The sequence below is a fragment of the Lissotriton helveticus genome, chromosome 1_1 (assembly GCF_964261635.1).
Source record: "Lissotriton helveticus chromosome 1_1, aLisHel1.1, whole genome shotgun sequence".
NCBI lineage: Eukaryota > Metazoa > Chordata > Amphibia > Caudata > Salamandridae > Lissotriton > Lissotriton helveticus.
The window spans coordinates 487286750-487302123 of NC_136057.1; the positions used below are offsets into that span (position 1 = coordinate 487286750).

Sequence of the window (15374 nt, forward strand, 5' to 3'; positions counted from 1 at the left end):
TTCAAGTGCTCAAAATCCTCGTGAAACCACGGGCTTCGTTCCTGCGGTTTTCTTGAAGTTCATGTGAATCACGTGAGCAAACAAGCACGCGCATTCACGGCCGCACAGCACATCAAAGGGCTTCGCCCAGCGTGCGCTCTGCGGCTTCTCCTCCCCTAAGGCTTCTCCTCCCCTAATTAATCATGGCTGGCCGGCCGGCAGGCCGGCCCCCACACACCATCCCCCTCCGCTCTCTCCCCCACGGATTGCCCATGTACGTCTGGCAAGACCGCCGAGAAAACATCATGTGGCAGGCAATGTGCATTAAGGTAAATGTCTTCATTCTCCTCCCCCCTGTGCTACTCTAAGAAGTTGCGTCAGCGATGTAAATGAGCACAAGATGTTGTTTCGAGTCATGCGAGATGCAAAACCGATTACTGTTTGCCAATCCCGTGCACGGGATCAGCCCCTTCCCACCAGTAAGTGGTTCACTTATAGTATTACTCCCTGCCACTGCGGGTAAACCAACAGCTAAAGTCTTCTTAGGTAGAGTTCCCGTTTTGTAACACTGAGCCTTGCACTTAATTACTTGCAAGTCGAATAACAGACATCCGGAACAACTAAGCTGCTTCCCCAACTCAGCGCTCTGCGGCTTCTCCTCCCCTAAGGCTTCTCCTCCCCTAATTAATCATGGCTGGCCGGCCGGCCGGCAGGCCGGCCCCCACACACCATCCCCCTCCGCTCTCTCCCCCACGGATTGCCCATGTACGTCTGGCAAGACCGCCGAGAAAACATCATGTGGCAGGCAATGTGCATTAAGGTAATGTCTTCATTCTCCTCCCCCCCGTGCTACTCTAAGAAGTTGCGTCAGCGATGTAAATGAACACGAGATGTTGTTGTTTCGAGTCATGCGAGATGCAAAACCGATTACTGTTTGCCAATCCCGTGCACGGGATCAGCCCCTCCCCACCAGTAAGTGGTTCATGTATAGTATTACTCCCTGCCACTGTGGGTAAACCAACAGCTAAAGTCTTCTTAGGTAGAGTTCCCGTTTTGTAACACTGAGGCTTGCACTTCATTACTTGCAAGTCGAATAACAGACATCCGGAACAACTAAGCTGCTTCCCCAACTCAGTGCTGTAAAGATGTGCTTCAGAAATAAGTGAACTGATAAATACATAAGTGCGCCGCAATAATTAGCAAAAATACAAGGTCGAACATGTGACAAATGCTTCTGTAACATTCACACGGTTCAGAAACCCGATGCAGAAATGAACCCCGCTTAACGCCTTCATTCTCTCTTACGGTCCGGGATTTTCATTTCTCCATGTGTGATGTAAAGCGCTGAGCTGCCCAAGTGGCGATGTTGGCGCTACATAGCTCCCGTAATAAATAAATAAATATATCATGATGTCCCGGGCCTGGCAAAGATACCACGGGTAACGGAATGAAGTGCATTGATTCATCGAGTTTAAAAAGGGTCGACGTAACAGATTGATTGTGCTTTTTGAATTTAGAGTGTGAGCTTGCACCAGTAATGAACTTAGGCATGTGTAAGGTAAGCGTTGCATACATTGTCTCAGCATACGGGCGCGTTTTATGTGCATACTGTACATATGCCTACGTTTCATGGAAAAGGCGGGTCTCTTAGGAAAGAGCTGCAGGAATATAATCAGCAAGAGCAGAGCCAAGGTGTTCATCACGCCAGGCAAAATACGACCTTGCCACTGGAGCGCTCTTCAACCACTAAAGGGCAGTTTTCGGGCCTTTTCTTCAAGCATAGCGCCACCACGCGGTGGTGGGCCGAGGATGCTGCCTTAACTAGCCTCAAGGGAGTGCCAGTCACGGTATCGTGAAAACTTCTTACGCCAGGCACGCTCAGATGCGTAATTTACCATGTGTAACGTACTCATCCCCTCACCCCTCTCCTGGCGTTGCCAATAGGTCTCGCAGTAGGAAAGTTGGAGCTATTACAATTGCAAATAACAATGCCTTTTATTTTTTTGTTCATTTTAAAAACATAAAGGGCTTTGTCATTTACAAAACCAATAGCTCCAACGTTCCTACTGCGAGACCTATTGGCAACGCCAGTGCTTGTTTTTTTAAAGCTGTTTCCCCACCGTGACATCCTGAACTGAGAGGAATATCAGACTTGCAGGGTCATGCCCAGGCTACCAGATGTCTCACTATCATGGGGGATACAAAAGATCCAGGACGTCCCTTTTTACAAAATGTTTAATTGGTCGGACAACAACACCCATGAAGCATAGGCGGGTTTTTTTAGGAAATCCGAGAACATACAAGATTGACATCTTGTCCCAAGCACAAGTAGGCTGTTCCAACTTCACTTTTCCCTGGGACATGAGCTTCCCATTATTTCTTTTGTTTATGCTTTTTCTACCCTGTGTGTGTACTTTTGTGTTGATTCTCGGCCAGCCACCACAGACTGGCAGAGATAGTAAGAATGACAGGAGTGTAGTGTTTACAGTGCACTGTGCCCTGGTTTAATTTCTTCATGTATAACTATCTCTGGGAGAAGAGTGAATTGAAGTGTGCTCCAAACGGCACAACAATAAAAAAAAAAAGGAATGACCTCCAGCTCAAAAGTTGCAAGCGTCTCAGGTCAGTCTAACTCTTTCAGCCTCTTGTGTTTTTTCTCGCTAAGAGCATGTGTGAATTTCACTGAAGAGAATCACACTGTAAAGATTATTAGAAATGGTTTATTGTATGCAGCAAACGGGGCCAGGCTCAAAAGATAAGCAATCTGGAACTCTCACAGTACACATACATCCAACAATTCCCCCCATGGATTATACAGTAGCCAGTCTCGGCCCAGATGAATATCAATTCACCAAAAACATACACATCCTCCCCTCATACAAGCAATGAAGAAGAATTATAACAACATGACAATGAAAAAACAACAGTTGCAATAGGCATAGAGGCCTTACAACCAGTAGAAAATAATGGGATGGAAAGTGTACTCTATTTCATAGGGAATAACAAGGTGTAGCAGAGTACCCAACTTCTGAGTTTTAATGGTGTTATTTTGACTCGTGCTCTCCACTATAGAGGCATTGTAGAATTGTGGTCACTAGTGCTTCGAATCTTCCCTCTGCCAACATCCATACCAGCACCCACATCATCCTCCCCCACAAATACTACTTGAATTTTTCAGCTCCAGCACACAAGCCACAATCTCATTTTCTACAATGGAATTCCTCCTTTCTACCGCCTTCGATTTCGTGTACGCAAACCTACTGTCACCTCAAATTCACCCTCCATCTGAAAAAGCATTGCCACTAAGCTGTAAGCACTGACATCAACTGTCACAAAAGGCATATGCACCTTCACATACTGTTATACAGCTGGAGCAGATGAAATCCTGTTTTGATTAGATCAAAGTTGCTCCTACATTGTTTAGACCACAATAAATCATTCCCCTTTTTGGGCATTCGATAACAATGGTTCAATCCTCCGGGAACTTTGAATAAAACTTTCAAAGTCCTAATAGTGAATGTAGCTGGTCTTCGTCCATGGATGGAGGAGCATTGAAAATGCTGCTAACTAAACTTTTCCTCAGCTTCTTCAATGTGAGGATCATGGGTTGCGTTTAATTCCTCTGAATACTTTCCCATAATGGCCAACTTGTTACATCTTCAATGTTCCTGACCCAAAGCAAGACAGCTTTTAGAACCCGGCGCATTAAATTGTGAACCACATCTCTTAACACATGACCTTGGGGAACTTTCTGTTTTATGATGTAATCTTGTCATTTCCACACACATTTCTTGTAACTTTTTTTAGTTTGTATTATTGACACTTTAGTCACATCTATACTGGTTCATGGCTATTCAAGTTGTTTAACATCTTTTCAATCCTTTTAGCAATAGCTAGTGCTTTGTTCAAAGTAGGATTCTTACAAGTCAATAGGTGTGCTGGACATTCTTAAATTACATCTAGCTACCAGCTGTTCATGCAGGAGTTGAGATGTGAAACCTTCAAATTCACAATCAACAGCCAGTAATTTCAGTTCAGTGATATAAGCATCAACTGATTCATTAGAGGCTTCAGCTCTAGTTTAAAAAAAATCCAACTTGTGGTGATGGACCAAAATGTGTTATTTCCTTTAAATATAATGTGAGCTGGTTCACAGAGATCTAAAACACATCAAAGTCTTTGCATTGCTAAGGTGTGACATCTTGAACCTCAAATCCTATATAATAATATAAAATGTTCCTTTTTCTATCAGGTCTGTTTCCATGACCTTTTATGATTGAAGGATTTGATCCAAAAACGCCACTTTTGTGCACGTTCACCGGCATCTGGGAGGGAGGTAGAAGTAGGTGTCACCGACTGCATGATACCATAACAACATCCAGCAAAAAATAAAAGTTGTAAAATGTAGAAGCAGTTTGAATCCACTTGTACCCACAAGTGGATTCACTGCAGAATGGATTCACTGCAGGATTCACTGAAGAATGTGTGTGCAAAAATCATAATTCACAAATTGAAGTGAATAGTGGCAATTAAATAAATTATTTGACAAAAGTATACAAAGTGCTGTAATATATGATGCCCTGAAACAGTGCACAAGCCGCTATGGAAATTTCAGATCAGCACATAATATGTAGACTTGTGATGACCATCCATGATTGAAGACACAGTACTTGAAAACTCTAATTTAAACACTAAGATGAAGAATAGGAACCATGCAATGCCAATAAATAAAATAAAAAGTCGACATAGGAGACGCGGGAAGTTAGGCTACACACAGGAGCTAAATGCTTCCAGAATATATGTTTCAATTACATTTGCCTATGAACTAGAGAAGTGCTGGTTTCTGAAAAAGTCCATACGCTGAAGATGGGCAGCCTGACATTAGAAGAGGCTGACACACTGAAGAAAGTCAGCACAGACTTAAGAAACAGTGCAAGCAACCTTGAGGGATCCCATGAGAAGTACGCCTTAGCAGGAAGTGACTCTATGTCAAATTCTCCTGACCAGGACACAACACTCAGAATGAGCAAGTAAGGCCAGGCTACAATGCTGTAAAAGCTTGAGCGAGGCAAGGCACAAGCATGAGGAGTGCGGAACGTTGTCTTGCAGAAGATGGAAATCGAAGTGGCCAATACTGGATACAATAAACGGAAAAAAGCGCAATAAAAAATGATTCAGAGGAAAGGCTGGAAATGCAAGCCCCAAGGTATAGCCGAACAGCGAGAAACATATGCAGTTAGAATGGGTATACCTGAAGAGACAAAACAGTCCAATAAGATTCTGGAGGGTTCTTGGTAGGATGAATGTCAACTTATCACCAACATTGTGAAGTTCAATGAAGAGAGGAACACTGCAGAGATTAAGAGGAATGGTTAAATGTAGACAGAAACAGGTCTTAAATCAAACGGGACCCAGGGTCAACTGAGAGGAAACCTGAAACGCTCACATTACGCGTCCAAACAAATCCATAATATAATATGCAATAGCCAATCCCAGTCCAGATTAATGCTCATCAGCAGAACTCCACAATATGCTGCTTCTTTGCAGGCCCATATACAAAATAGAACAAGCCAATGGGGTTGACCATGGCAAACTGGTGCGATGGCTACTTTTTTGTGAACATTTTTTGTTGGAAGCATATACCAAGCAAATGTTTTTTAAACAGCACAAAAGAGAAAATATGCTGTTGTCTAATTATGGCAGTCATTTGCTTTCTTGGCATTTTCTTTATACCATCAATCAATCAATCAATCATGCCATTTGTATAGCGCACTACTCACCCGGGAGGGTCTCAAGGCGCTTGGGGGGAGGGGTATGCTACTGCTCAAACAGCCAGGTCTTGAGTTGTTTCCTGAAGGCGAGATGGTCCTGGGTCAGCCGAAGGTGGATGGGGAGGGAGTTCCAAGTCTTGGCAGCCAGGTAAGAGAAGGATCTTCCTCCGGCGGTGGCTCTTCGGATGCGTGGTACGGCTGCGAGGGCGAGGCTGGTGGGCGTGTAGAAGGTCAGGCGGTCGTTGAGGTACTTGGGGCCCAGGTCGTGGAGAGACTTGTGTGCGTGGATGAGGAGCCGGAACGTGATCCTCTTGTCGACGGGGAGCCAGTGCAGGTTCCTCAGGTGGCTGGAGATGTGGCTGCGTCGGGGGACATCCAGGATGAGTCGGGCGGAGGCGTTCTGGATGCGCTGGAGTCTTTTCTGCAGCTTGGCTGTGGTTCCGGCGTAGAGGGCGTTTCCGTAGTCCAGTCGGCTGGTGACGAGTGCCTGGGTGACCGTCTTCCTGGTCTCGGTCGGGATCCAGCGGAAGATCTTGCGAAGCATACGCAGGGTGTTGAAGCACGATGAGGAGACGGCGTTGACTTGTCTGGTCATCGAGAGGGAGGGGTCCAGGATGAAGCCCAGGTTGCGTGCGTGGTCGGTTGGCTTGGGTGCGGTGCCCAGGGCTGGGGGCCACCAGGAGTCGTCCCAGGCGGAGGGCGAAGATCCCAGGATGAGGACTTCCGTCTTGTCCGAGTTCAGTTTCAGGCGGCTGTCCTTCATCCACTCGGCGACGTCTTTCATCCCTTCGTGTAGGCAGGTTCTGGCGGTGTCGGGGTCTCTGGTGAGGGAGAGGATCAGCTGGGTGTCGTCGGCGTAAGAGATGATGTTGATAACATGTCTTGTGTAACTTTTAATTCTTTCTGTCTTCTGTGATAATAATATATTATATATTTAAAATATTAACTGATAATCCTATATCTTCATGTGTATGTATCCATTATAAATGGTATTAATAAAAAATGTCGACATAAATAAAAATTATAATATTTGATATAATATTACTAGAATAGTAGAGATGCTCTCTAGCAAGCAGGTGTACTTAGAATAGGTTTAGAAACCCTCTGCTTTAAAGTATCTTTCAGGAAAACATGTTTTTTATTGGTGTAAAGAAAAGATGCTATTGTATGTGAATTACTATAACCTGAAGAAATAGTTTAAAGAATGAAAAGGAAAAAGCGTTGCCAAAGTAACGTATTGGCCCACCAGACCTGACACTGCAATGGAATTTTATTAGGTGGATGCGTATGTGTGATCAGACAAAAAGCTGTCACACACAGTGTAAAACAGCCAGTGGCTGAATTGGCCTGATCCATTTACCTGGGCTCTCTGCTGTCGTGGGCAGAAGCAAAATGGGAATAAAAGTCCAACAGGCCAGTGGATAAGGAGGGCTTGCCCAAAACCCCTCTATGTATGTAAATATGCATGTATTTTTATTTATGAACTTCTTGATTACATACGGCTGGTGTGACCACTAAAGCTGTCTTTAGGCCACAATTGAAAACCGTAAGCTTTAAGTCTAAGAAAGTCAAGTCTTTTTGGCTAATACAAAGAGCCATGGGTGGCTAGAAGTTTAACAATTGGTTGTATTGTGGGTGCTACATTCAGTGCGGCTATGACTTTCAGAAGAGCTCTGGGTGCTTCTTGTGATGGTTTAACACTTAGAGGGCCAGCTTGCTGGAATGGGGCCTAGGTGAGTTACAGAGGCATAACTGTATTGACTGGAATCCTCCTCGTGCCTCTTTCTTTAGCCACCCTATACTTCCTGTATTTTTATCCCCCTATTGCAGGTTGTTTTTCATGTCTTCTTTCTCCCTTTACCACGGTTTCCCTCTGGTTCTCTTCTTCCTTATTTCTCTATATTCTACTTTTCTCTCATTTTCTCTGGTTCAGGGTCCAGCGATCAAAATTGTATCCTACTCCCCAAAAAGGAGAACTGGTGCTCACCAGGTGGATCCACTGGTTTAAATTAAGCACCTGTGCTGCAGCTTGTACTTCCACAGTTACAGTGGAAAAACTACAGTCAGTACTTGATAAGTGCTGTCCAGATCATTTTGCAGCTCTGAGGCCACTTTATACGCATAGATGGTAAACATGACTATTGTCTTGGTTGTTGCATTAGAACAATATTGAAATTATTCATCCATATAGCACAGAAAATACTGTGTTTGATTTTACATCTTTTTAATGAATTTAAACTGCCAAAGAACGTGAAATAGAAGAAAAAATAACTTCAGCTTTCATTGACTTTGTATTTCTCTTCCTTGCAGGTGTTTTGCAGTCATATACATTGTCCCTCACCTACACTGTGACGACGGCGCCGGGTGCACCATCAGAGACCTCTCCGCCAGCGTCTGGTATTAGAAGTACATATATGTCACCCTCCTCGGTCACCCACCGGATACCGGTCTATCCTCACCGGGAAGAGCACGGGTAAGTCACATATAGACCTTTTTCAGATTTTGAAAAGTGTTAAAACCAGAACGCTCAAGTTCCGTAGCGCCATATGTGAGTAGAATTCCAGTCCAAGTTTTTTATTTACATTCTGGTACTTGTAGTACTTTTTTAAAACTGTTTTTATTAACACAACTATGGCCAGCATTCGATGACATATACCTTACACGTAATAAAGTTACCTTTTTGACGCAAGTAACAGTATTAACAAGCCGTATAAGGGAAGTACATGCATATATGGTACATCTCGGAATAGGGTCAGACCAATGAGCCACTGTTGTCCCTCTCCTCATTATCTGCCTCGAGACCATAGTACCTTAACCAGGGGGCCCAAATGTTAGTGAACGTTGTGGGGCAACCTCTTGCTTTGTCCGTCACTTTCTCTGCGGCCATGTACAGGTCCATGCCTGACCTCCATTCCACTAACGTTGGAAGGTCCGGAGCCCTCCAGCATTTAGCAATGTCCGTCTTGGCCACCACCAACCCCAAGTTACATAGCAAAAGTCGGTGTCTGGGAAGGCCAATCTCGGTGGAGACACCCAGTAACACGCGCTTGGTGTCTCTCTGTAGACGGGTTCCCACTATCTCGCCCATTTCCCCCAGTATCTGTCTCCAATATTTCTCTATTAGATGTCAGTCCCACAATGTGTGTATGAATGTAGCACTTACTGATTTACACCGTAGACAGTTAGACTTATCTGCTCTCCCCATTGCGTGGAGGCGCACTCTATCAAGGTATATTTTATGCAGATTTTGTATTGCACCAACCGCAGGTGTAGTTTGATTGCGACCTCTCTGGGGTGCATTAGGGCAGCCTCCCAGTCTATGTCTGGTAGCTGACCAGTCGTGGCTTCCCACTTGGATCTAAGGGCCGTCAGTCTATCTGGAATATTATTAATTAGAGTTTTGTGGGTCCACAAGACCGGCTTATTGGGAATTTCTTCCTGCAATAGCCTACCCTCAAGTGGGGCGAATTCGGGGATGTAGGTGGGGGTCTATTGCCTCTGCTTTCCAGGCATGTTGTAGCTGTGAATATTTGTATCTTTGAGAGTCATGTAGTTGGAAATCAGTTTGGAGTGATTCAAATGAGATAAGGGTGCCTACTTTAATTATATCCCCCAGGCTAGAGATCCCGACTGTATCCAATGGTTGGAAACCTTGGAGCTTGCTTATTTCAGGTAGCCTTGCGCCCTCACACAGTGGTGTCTCCGTCATCAGCTTCTTGTCCCATTTCATCTGTCGTTCTGCCCCTTTCCACGCCTCTATAACCCTCTGAGTGGCTGGCAGCAGCCTTCTAATCCCTTCACCCCCATATATGTGGTGTAGATGTGTGTGTTCTCGAAATTGAAGCTGTTGCATGGCATAGGTGGGGTGATCCCTGGGCATATGTTCCCATTCATTTACCACAATCAGGTGGGCCGCTCTATGGAAAGCTTGTATGTCAGGTAGGGCTATTCCTCAGTTGAATTGATTGCACTGCAGTGTCTGTAGAGCTATTTGTGGTTTATGACCGTCTCATAGGAGTGTTCTCAGTTCCCTATTGATGGAGGTAAATATTGCCTCCGGTATTCTGCAATACGTGTTCGCAGTATATATAGTAGTTTGGGAAGTGTTATCATTTTGTATAGTGTGGCCCTCCCGTATATCGCCATTGGAAGCCGTCTCCATCTTGCCACATTGTCACGGAATTCCACCAGGATCTGTCTGATATTGTGATTGATACATACTGCGTCGTTCATGGAGATGTAAAGCCCCAGATACTGAAAGCCCTCCCTCGCCACCCAGAGTTGCTCAAGTATAGACTCTGTATCCAGTGAGCACCCCACCATATATATACTAGATTTATGCCAGTTAATGTTATATCCTGAGTGATTCCCATATTCTCTAAACAACTGGAGTATCAATCGGAGTGTCTTCTCTGGTTCGCTGACATACAGTAGTATGTTGTCATCATATAGTGAAATCCGCTCATCGCTAAGAAGCCCAGCGTTGTCTCTAAAGCCCCTGAGGTGTGGTTGGGCCTCAACCTTGCAAGCAAGTGGTTCCAGCACTAGTGCAAATAACAGCGGGGAAAGGGGGCAGCCTGCCTGGTGCCTCTCCTCACCAGGAACTCTGCCGACTGCGCCCCGTTAACATGTACCCTAGCCCAGGGATTAGTGTGTAACAAGTCTACCCATGCCATAAAGATAGGGCCAAATCCAAACTTTAGCAGGGCTTGTCACATGTATGGCCAGTGCACTGCCTCAAACACCTTTTCGGCGTCTAGGGAAAAGAGAGCGTGGGTGGTCTGTCTGTTTTTAACTGTGCCTAACCAGTTGGCCAGGCGGTGGAGGTTAAGGCATGTGGCACGTTTAGGCATGAAGCCGGATTGGTCATTATGGAACAATGTTGTGATCACCAGTAGTAGGCTGGCTGCTAGGATAGCAGCCTGTATTTTGGTTTCTACATTAAGTAGTGATATCGGGCGGTATAAACCGCAATCTGTGGGGGGCTTACCGGGTTTGTGGATCACTATAACGGTCGCTCGACATAGGTCAGGTGGTAGTGCTCCCTCGTCTTGCTCCACCTGGACCATATTTAGAAGGTGCAGGGCCAGCAAACTGGTATGCTGTTTAAAAAATTCGGGTGGTAGCACGTTTGGGCCTGAGGCTTTTCCCAGTTTCTGTCTAGTGATCGCTTCAGTCACTTCCAGCATCGTCAAGTCGTTGTCCAGAGCTAAACGGTCCTCGTTAGTGAGAGTGGAAACATCTATGGTATTGAGGTAATTATTTATTTGAGCCTTGTCTGCCAGGGGTCTGTCCTCGTAGAGGCTCTTGTAGTAGCGAGCAAAAGCGTTAGCCACGTCTTGCACTGTTGTATGCTTCTTTTCTGCTTCATTTATCGCCGCTACCCATCTTGCCTCCCTTTCTCATATTGCCCCACCAGGCCAGTAGTTTGCTGGCCCTGTTACCCGATTCGTAAAATCAGTTCTGTGTGGCCAGGAGCTGGGCTTGCACTTCGCGCTCCACTAGCACCCAATATTTCCTCAGCGTCACGGCGATCTGGTCGAGCAATTGTGTGTCTAGTTGGGCTTCATACGCCTTTCTAGAACTAGGAGCTTGCATTCTAGGGCCTCTACTTGATGGGTCTCCTCTTTTCGCTTGTGGGCTATTATATTTTGTGCTCTATCTCGCAGTACTGCTTTGAATGCCTCCTACAAAGTAGTCGCCGAGGGTACAGAACCCATGTTTTAGTGGAAATATAGTTCAGTTGCCTTTCAGATCTCTTTGGCAATTGAGGGATCGCGTAGGTCCCAAGCGGCCAGCCTCCATTCTTGCCTAGGTTTTAGGGCACCACCCCCACCATCAGCCACAAGGGCGAGTGATCAGATATGCCCCATGCCAAGTATTCTACTCTCTCTACAAGGCTCATCTCCCCTGCTGGTGTGAAGAGGTGGTCCAGTCTGGAAAAGACTTTGTGGGCTCCGGAAAAGTATGAGTAGCAGGGTGTCGTGGTGTTGTGTCTTTGCCAAAGGTCAATGAGTCCTAGGGAACCCACAAAGTCAGCTAACTGGGTGGGTATATGCATGCTCCGGCACTTACTCGAGTGATCCATGTACGGGTCCAGTACATTGTTAAAATCGCCCCGACTATATGTGTGAACGACCCGGACCCCAGGAGTATATCAGCGATCTTGTTGAGTGTTTGGCTTTGTAGTCGCTGTGGGGTGTATGCGCTAATCAGGGTAAATTCCCTCCAACCCCACGTTTCCTGCACCGCGGCATATGTGCCGTATTAGTCCGTCAATGTTTTAGTGATGTGAAAGAGGGTGGTTTTCCTAATCAGGATGGTGACTCCCCTGGACCCTGAGGAAAACCCTGCATGTGCCAGTAGGGCGTAGGGCCCCCTCCCCATAAAGGCACATTGTGTCCCAAGGAAGTGTGTCTCTTGGAGGAGAACAATGTCAGGCCTAAGCCTTTTAAGGTATTTAGTCATCAGCTCTCTCTTCACCTTATTCCCCATTCCGTTGACATTCCATGTCAGCACAGAGTAACTCTTTTCACCCTTTTACGGATTTGTATAATTTCTCGACTGCCGCTCAAGCGTGTCTTACGACATTTACCTGTATTGCTAAACTCTAGTACAATTTTAGGGTCTTGTTGCCTGGCTGAAGTCATAGACAAAAACATTTGGAACAATTCTATGTATCCCACATTCCCTAACTTAATCCCCCCTCCCCATTCTCTCCCACTCCCCACGCCTACTACCCCAAAGGTCAACATGACAAAACTGGCGTAGGTAACGCCTGAGAGGTGTGTACCCCCCGTCCCTTCCCCATGTTTAATTTAGTGGAAACAAGAAAAAAGGATATTGAGTTCGGACCAGTCTCTGTGTTGGTTATAACAAGATTTCACCATTGTCCGGATGATTCCCCCAGGGCTTTATGGGTTGGAAAGGTCTCCAGGCAGCCCCGGATTTCATTCTTCCTCGCCATCTGGAGTTTCTAGGTCAGTGGTCAGTGGTCTGTGCGGTCTCGTGCTCCAGAGAGGCGATGTCACGGAGGAGTGTGTGGTTGCTGTCTTCATCTGCCAGATTACTTCCATCCGACTGGCAAGAGGCACTGCGCTTCCGCTCCCCGTATTGCTACCTTCAAGACTTCACATGTGTAGTTCCTCATCCGAGTTCGAGACTTGGGCTCTGTCCTTATCTTGGGTTAATGTACAAAAGGGAGTTCCCGCTCGCGTCCAATGGGTCCCGGTTACCAGGCGTCTCTTTTGGTCCCTTTGCTGGTTGGAGCCCACTCTTCTGCATGCTGCTGTGGGTGGGGCACTACCCACCCCCTGGCTCCATCTTGGTGGGGGACACTCATCTATCAATGTCCACGCTTCTTCGGGTGTATGAAAAAAGTAGGACTTGCCCTGGATGAGAATCTTCAGCTTCGCCGGGAAGAGCAGAATATATTGGATGTGGACTTTTTTCAGTTCCGCCTTGACCAAGTCAAACGTACATCGATGTTTTTGAACTTCCCGGGAGTAATCTGGGAATGTCATTATCCTGGTGTCGAAACGCTTGATTTCGCCCAGCTTCCTTCACTCCTGGAGAATTAGGTCACGGTCCTGGAAGTTGAGGAATCGTGCAATCAGGGGGGCACCCCCGGCAGCAGATGCACATGGGCATCCTGTAGGCGCTTTCAATAATGAAGCAAGTCCAAAACTGGGCCGCCGGCAGAGAGTCCTTGAGCCAAGTAGTGCGGAAAGATCCCAGGTCCAGCCCCTCTGTGCCCTCTGGGAAACCAATGAATCGGAGATTATTTCAGCTAACCCTGTTTGCAGCATCGTCAACTCTCCAGGAGACTTCTTTTAGTGTTGCCGCTAATCCTGAGACTTCCTTACACAGGGTACGTGATGTGTATCCACCTATGAAATGCGACTCTCTGCTTGTGTCGCCCTGTCAGAAACATTACGTATGTCCTAGTGCAAGAGGGTCATATCAGAGCGTAGTTCCGCCATTCTTCCCCCCAGCGCATCTCATGATGAATGAATGGCCAAGAGGAGGATTGTGTTATCTGGTGGCCCACCTGTTCACCATCTGTTTCAGTAGGTGGAGGCATTACTTTGAAATACTTGTCCATCTTGCTTTGCTTGGATGCCTTGGGATCCTTGTCTCTAGCCAGGCCTTTGAGGCAATCGTGGAGCCCTCGGTCCTCAGGTTTTCAGTCTTGGGGGGATCGTCCAGCTGCCTTGTACTGCAGTGTGTAGCCGTAGTAGCCCACGGGGGCTCCAACAAAGAGAGTGGCTTCTACAGGATTCTGTCTCCTTCTACTTGCCTCTGCATGTGCGGCCATCTCACCACCACTGGCCCCTGGAGTGCCCCCTGCATTCCTCCCGGTTTCTTCTGTGAGAGCTTATCACCGTCGCCTCCCCTTCATCCTGTGGGGCCACGTTTCATCGATGGGCCAAGTCAGGAGGCACCAGGCACTTGAGTGGCCGCCAGGCTCCAATCACTGGGGTGGCGGGGAGGTGGGGGTTGCGGCATATTGTTGTCTCCCCACGGGGGAGTTAAGCCCAGGATCTAGCTGCCAATACTCCTGGTCCCCTCGTATCTGAATACAACCATGGACCGTATGAGGCCCCTAATTAGTCTCCGCCTCTCTTGTAGCGTCCACTTTATTGTCCGGGTAGGACACCTGGGCCAGTGGTGAGCCTCCCCCCAGCACCCCGTAGGCTTGGAGCGTCCAGAGCCGCGTCCACCACTCACCCGGGACTTTTATTTTCTCCCCTACCGTCTGAGGCACCCGGTCTGCTCATTTCACTCAGAGTGCAGCCACCGGTGCAGGGCTTCCCTTCTCCTCGTCACCATCACCGCCACGGGGAGCACCAGCCAGTCGTCCTTCGCCGGCATGTCCACCCTTCTCAGGCCTCCGCAACCGGAGTCAGACCTCCAAGTATCGTCGAGGATAGCAGAGTATACCAAGTGTCTCCCGGAAAACACACAGCGGGGGGGGGGCTCTTCTTCCTCCCCTCCTGCCGCAGAATAGGGTTGAGGCCTCACCTCCGGCAGCAAGCAGCCCTGGGTCAGCCCCGAGGCCCCTACGACGGCAAACGGCCACAAGATCAGACACTGCCACCAGCTCGCCCACGTGACTCAGGCTCGTCGCTCCCTCCAGGCAAACGTCTGTACCAGTCAGTATCGTTTTCCTGGGTTTCCGTGTCAGTCAAGCGGTCTGGGGCCGGGTGTCCGCCATCTTGGGCTGGCTTGCATCACCGCATCTGCTCCCATTTCTGCGTGTGGATTTGGGATTATGTGTGCCACCCCATCTCCTCTCCTCTATAAGATTTGTAGTTTAAGGTATGTCTATTGACCTGCTCGGATGGCATCTGGAAGGGCAGGATTAGTGATAGGATTTAGTGTGGGCTGCCGGAGCTCCGGCAACAGCGACTACTCCTCCATGTTGCAGGCCACGGCCACTGTAGTATCTAACTTATAATGGAATAAACAGACACACAAGAACCAGTGCGGCAAAGAAAAAAGCTGGACTAGGTGAGCTAGCTCATGGATCTGAGGTTGTTACTTCATGCAAGAGAAATTCAATATCGTTCTTTTCAGTGCATATGATCAAGGCTTTCAGTTTTCTGTGGAAATGAATCAGCC

General features: G+C 47.2%; 1 protein-coding gene across 3 annotated transcripts in view; it reads left to right on the forward strand.

The window, feature by feature from the left end:
• Positions 1-15374, forward strand: part of RFX4 (regulatory factor X4) — a 351260-nt gene that overhangs the window by 296596 nt on the left and 39290 nt on the right. For all 3 annotated transcript variants that reach the window (XM_078654089.1, XM_078654097.1, XM_078654104.1), the window contains one exon: positions 8061-8223. In XM_078654089.1, coding sequence (XP_078510215.1) covers positions 8061-8223 — 163 coding nt within the window. The remainder of the gene's footprint in view (positions 1-8060; positions 8224-15374) is intronic.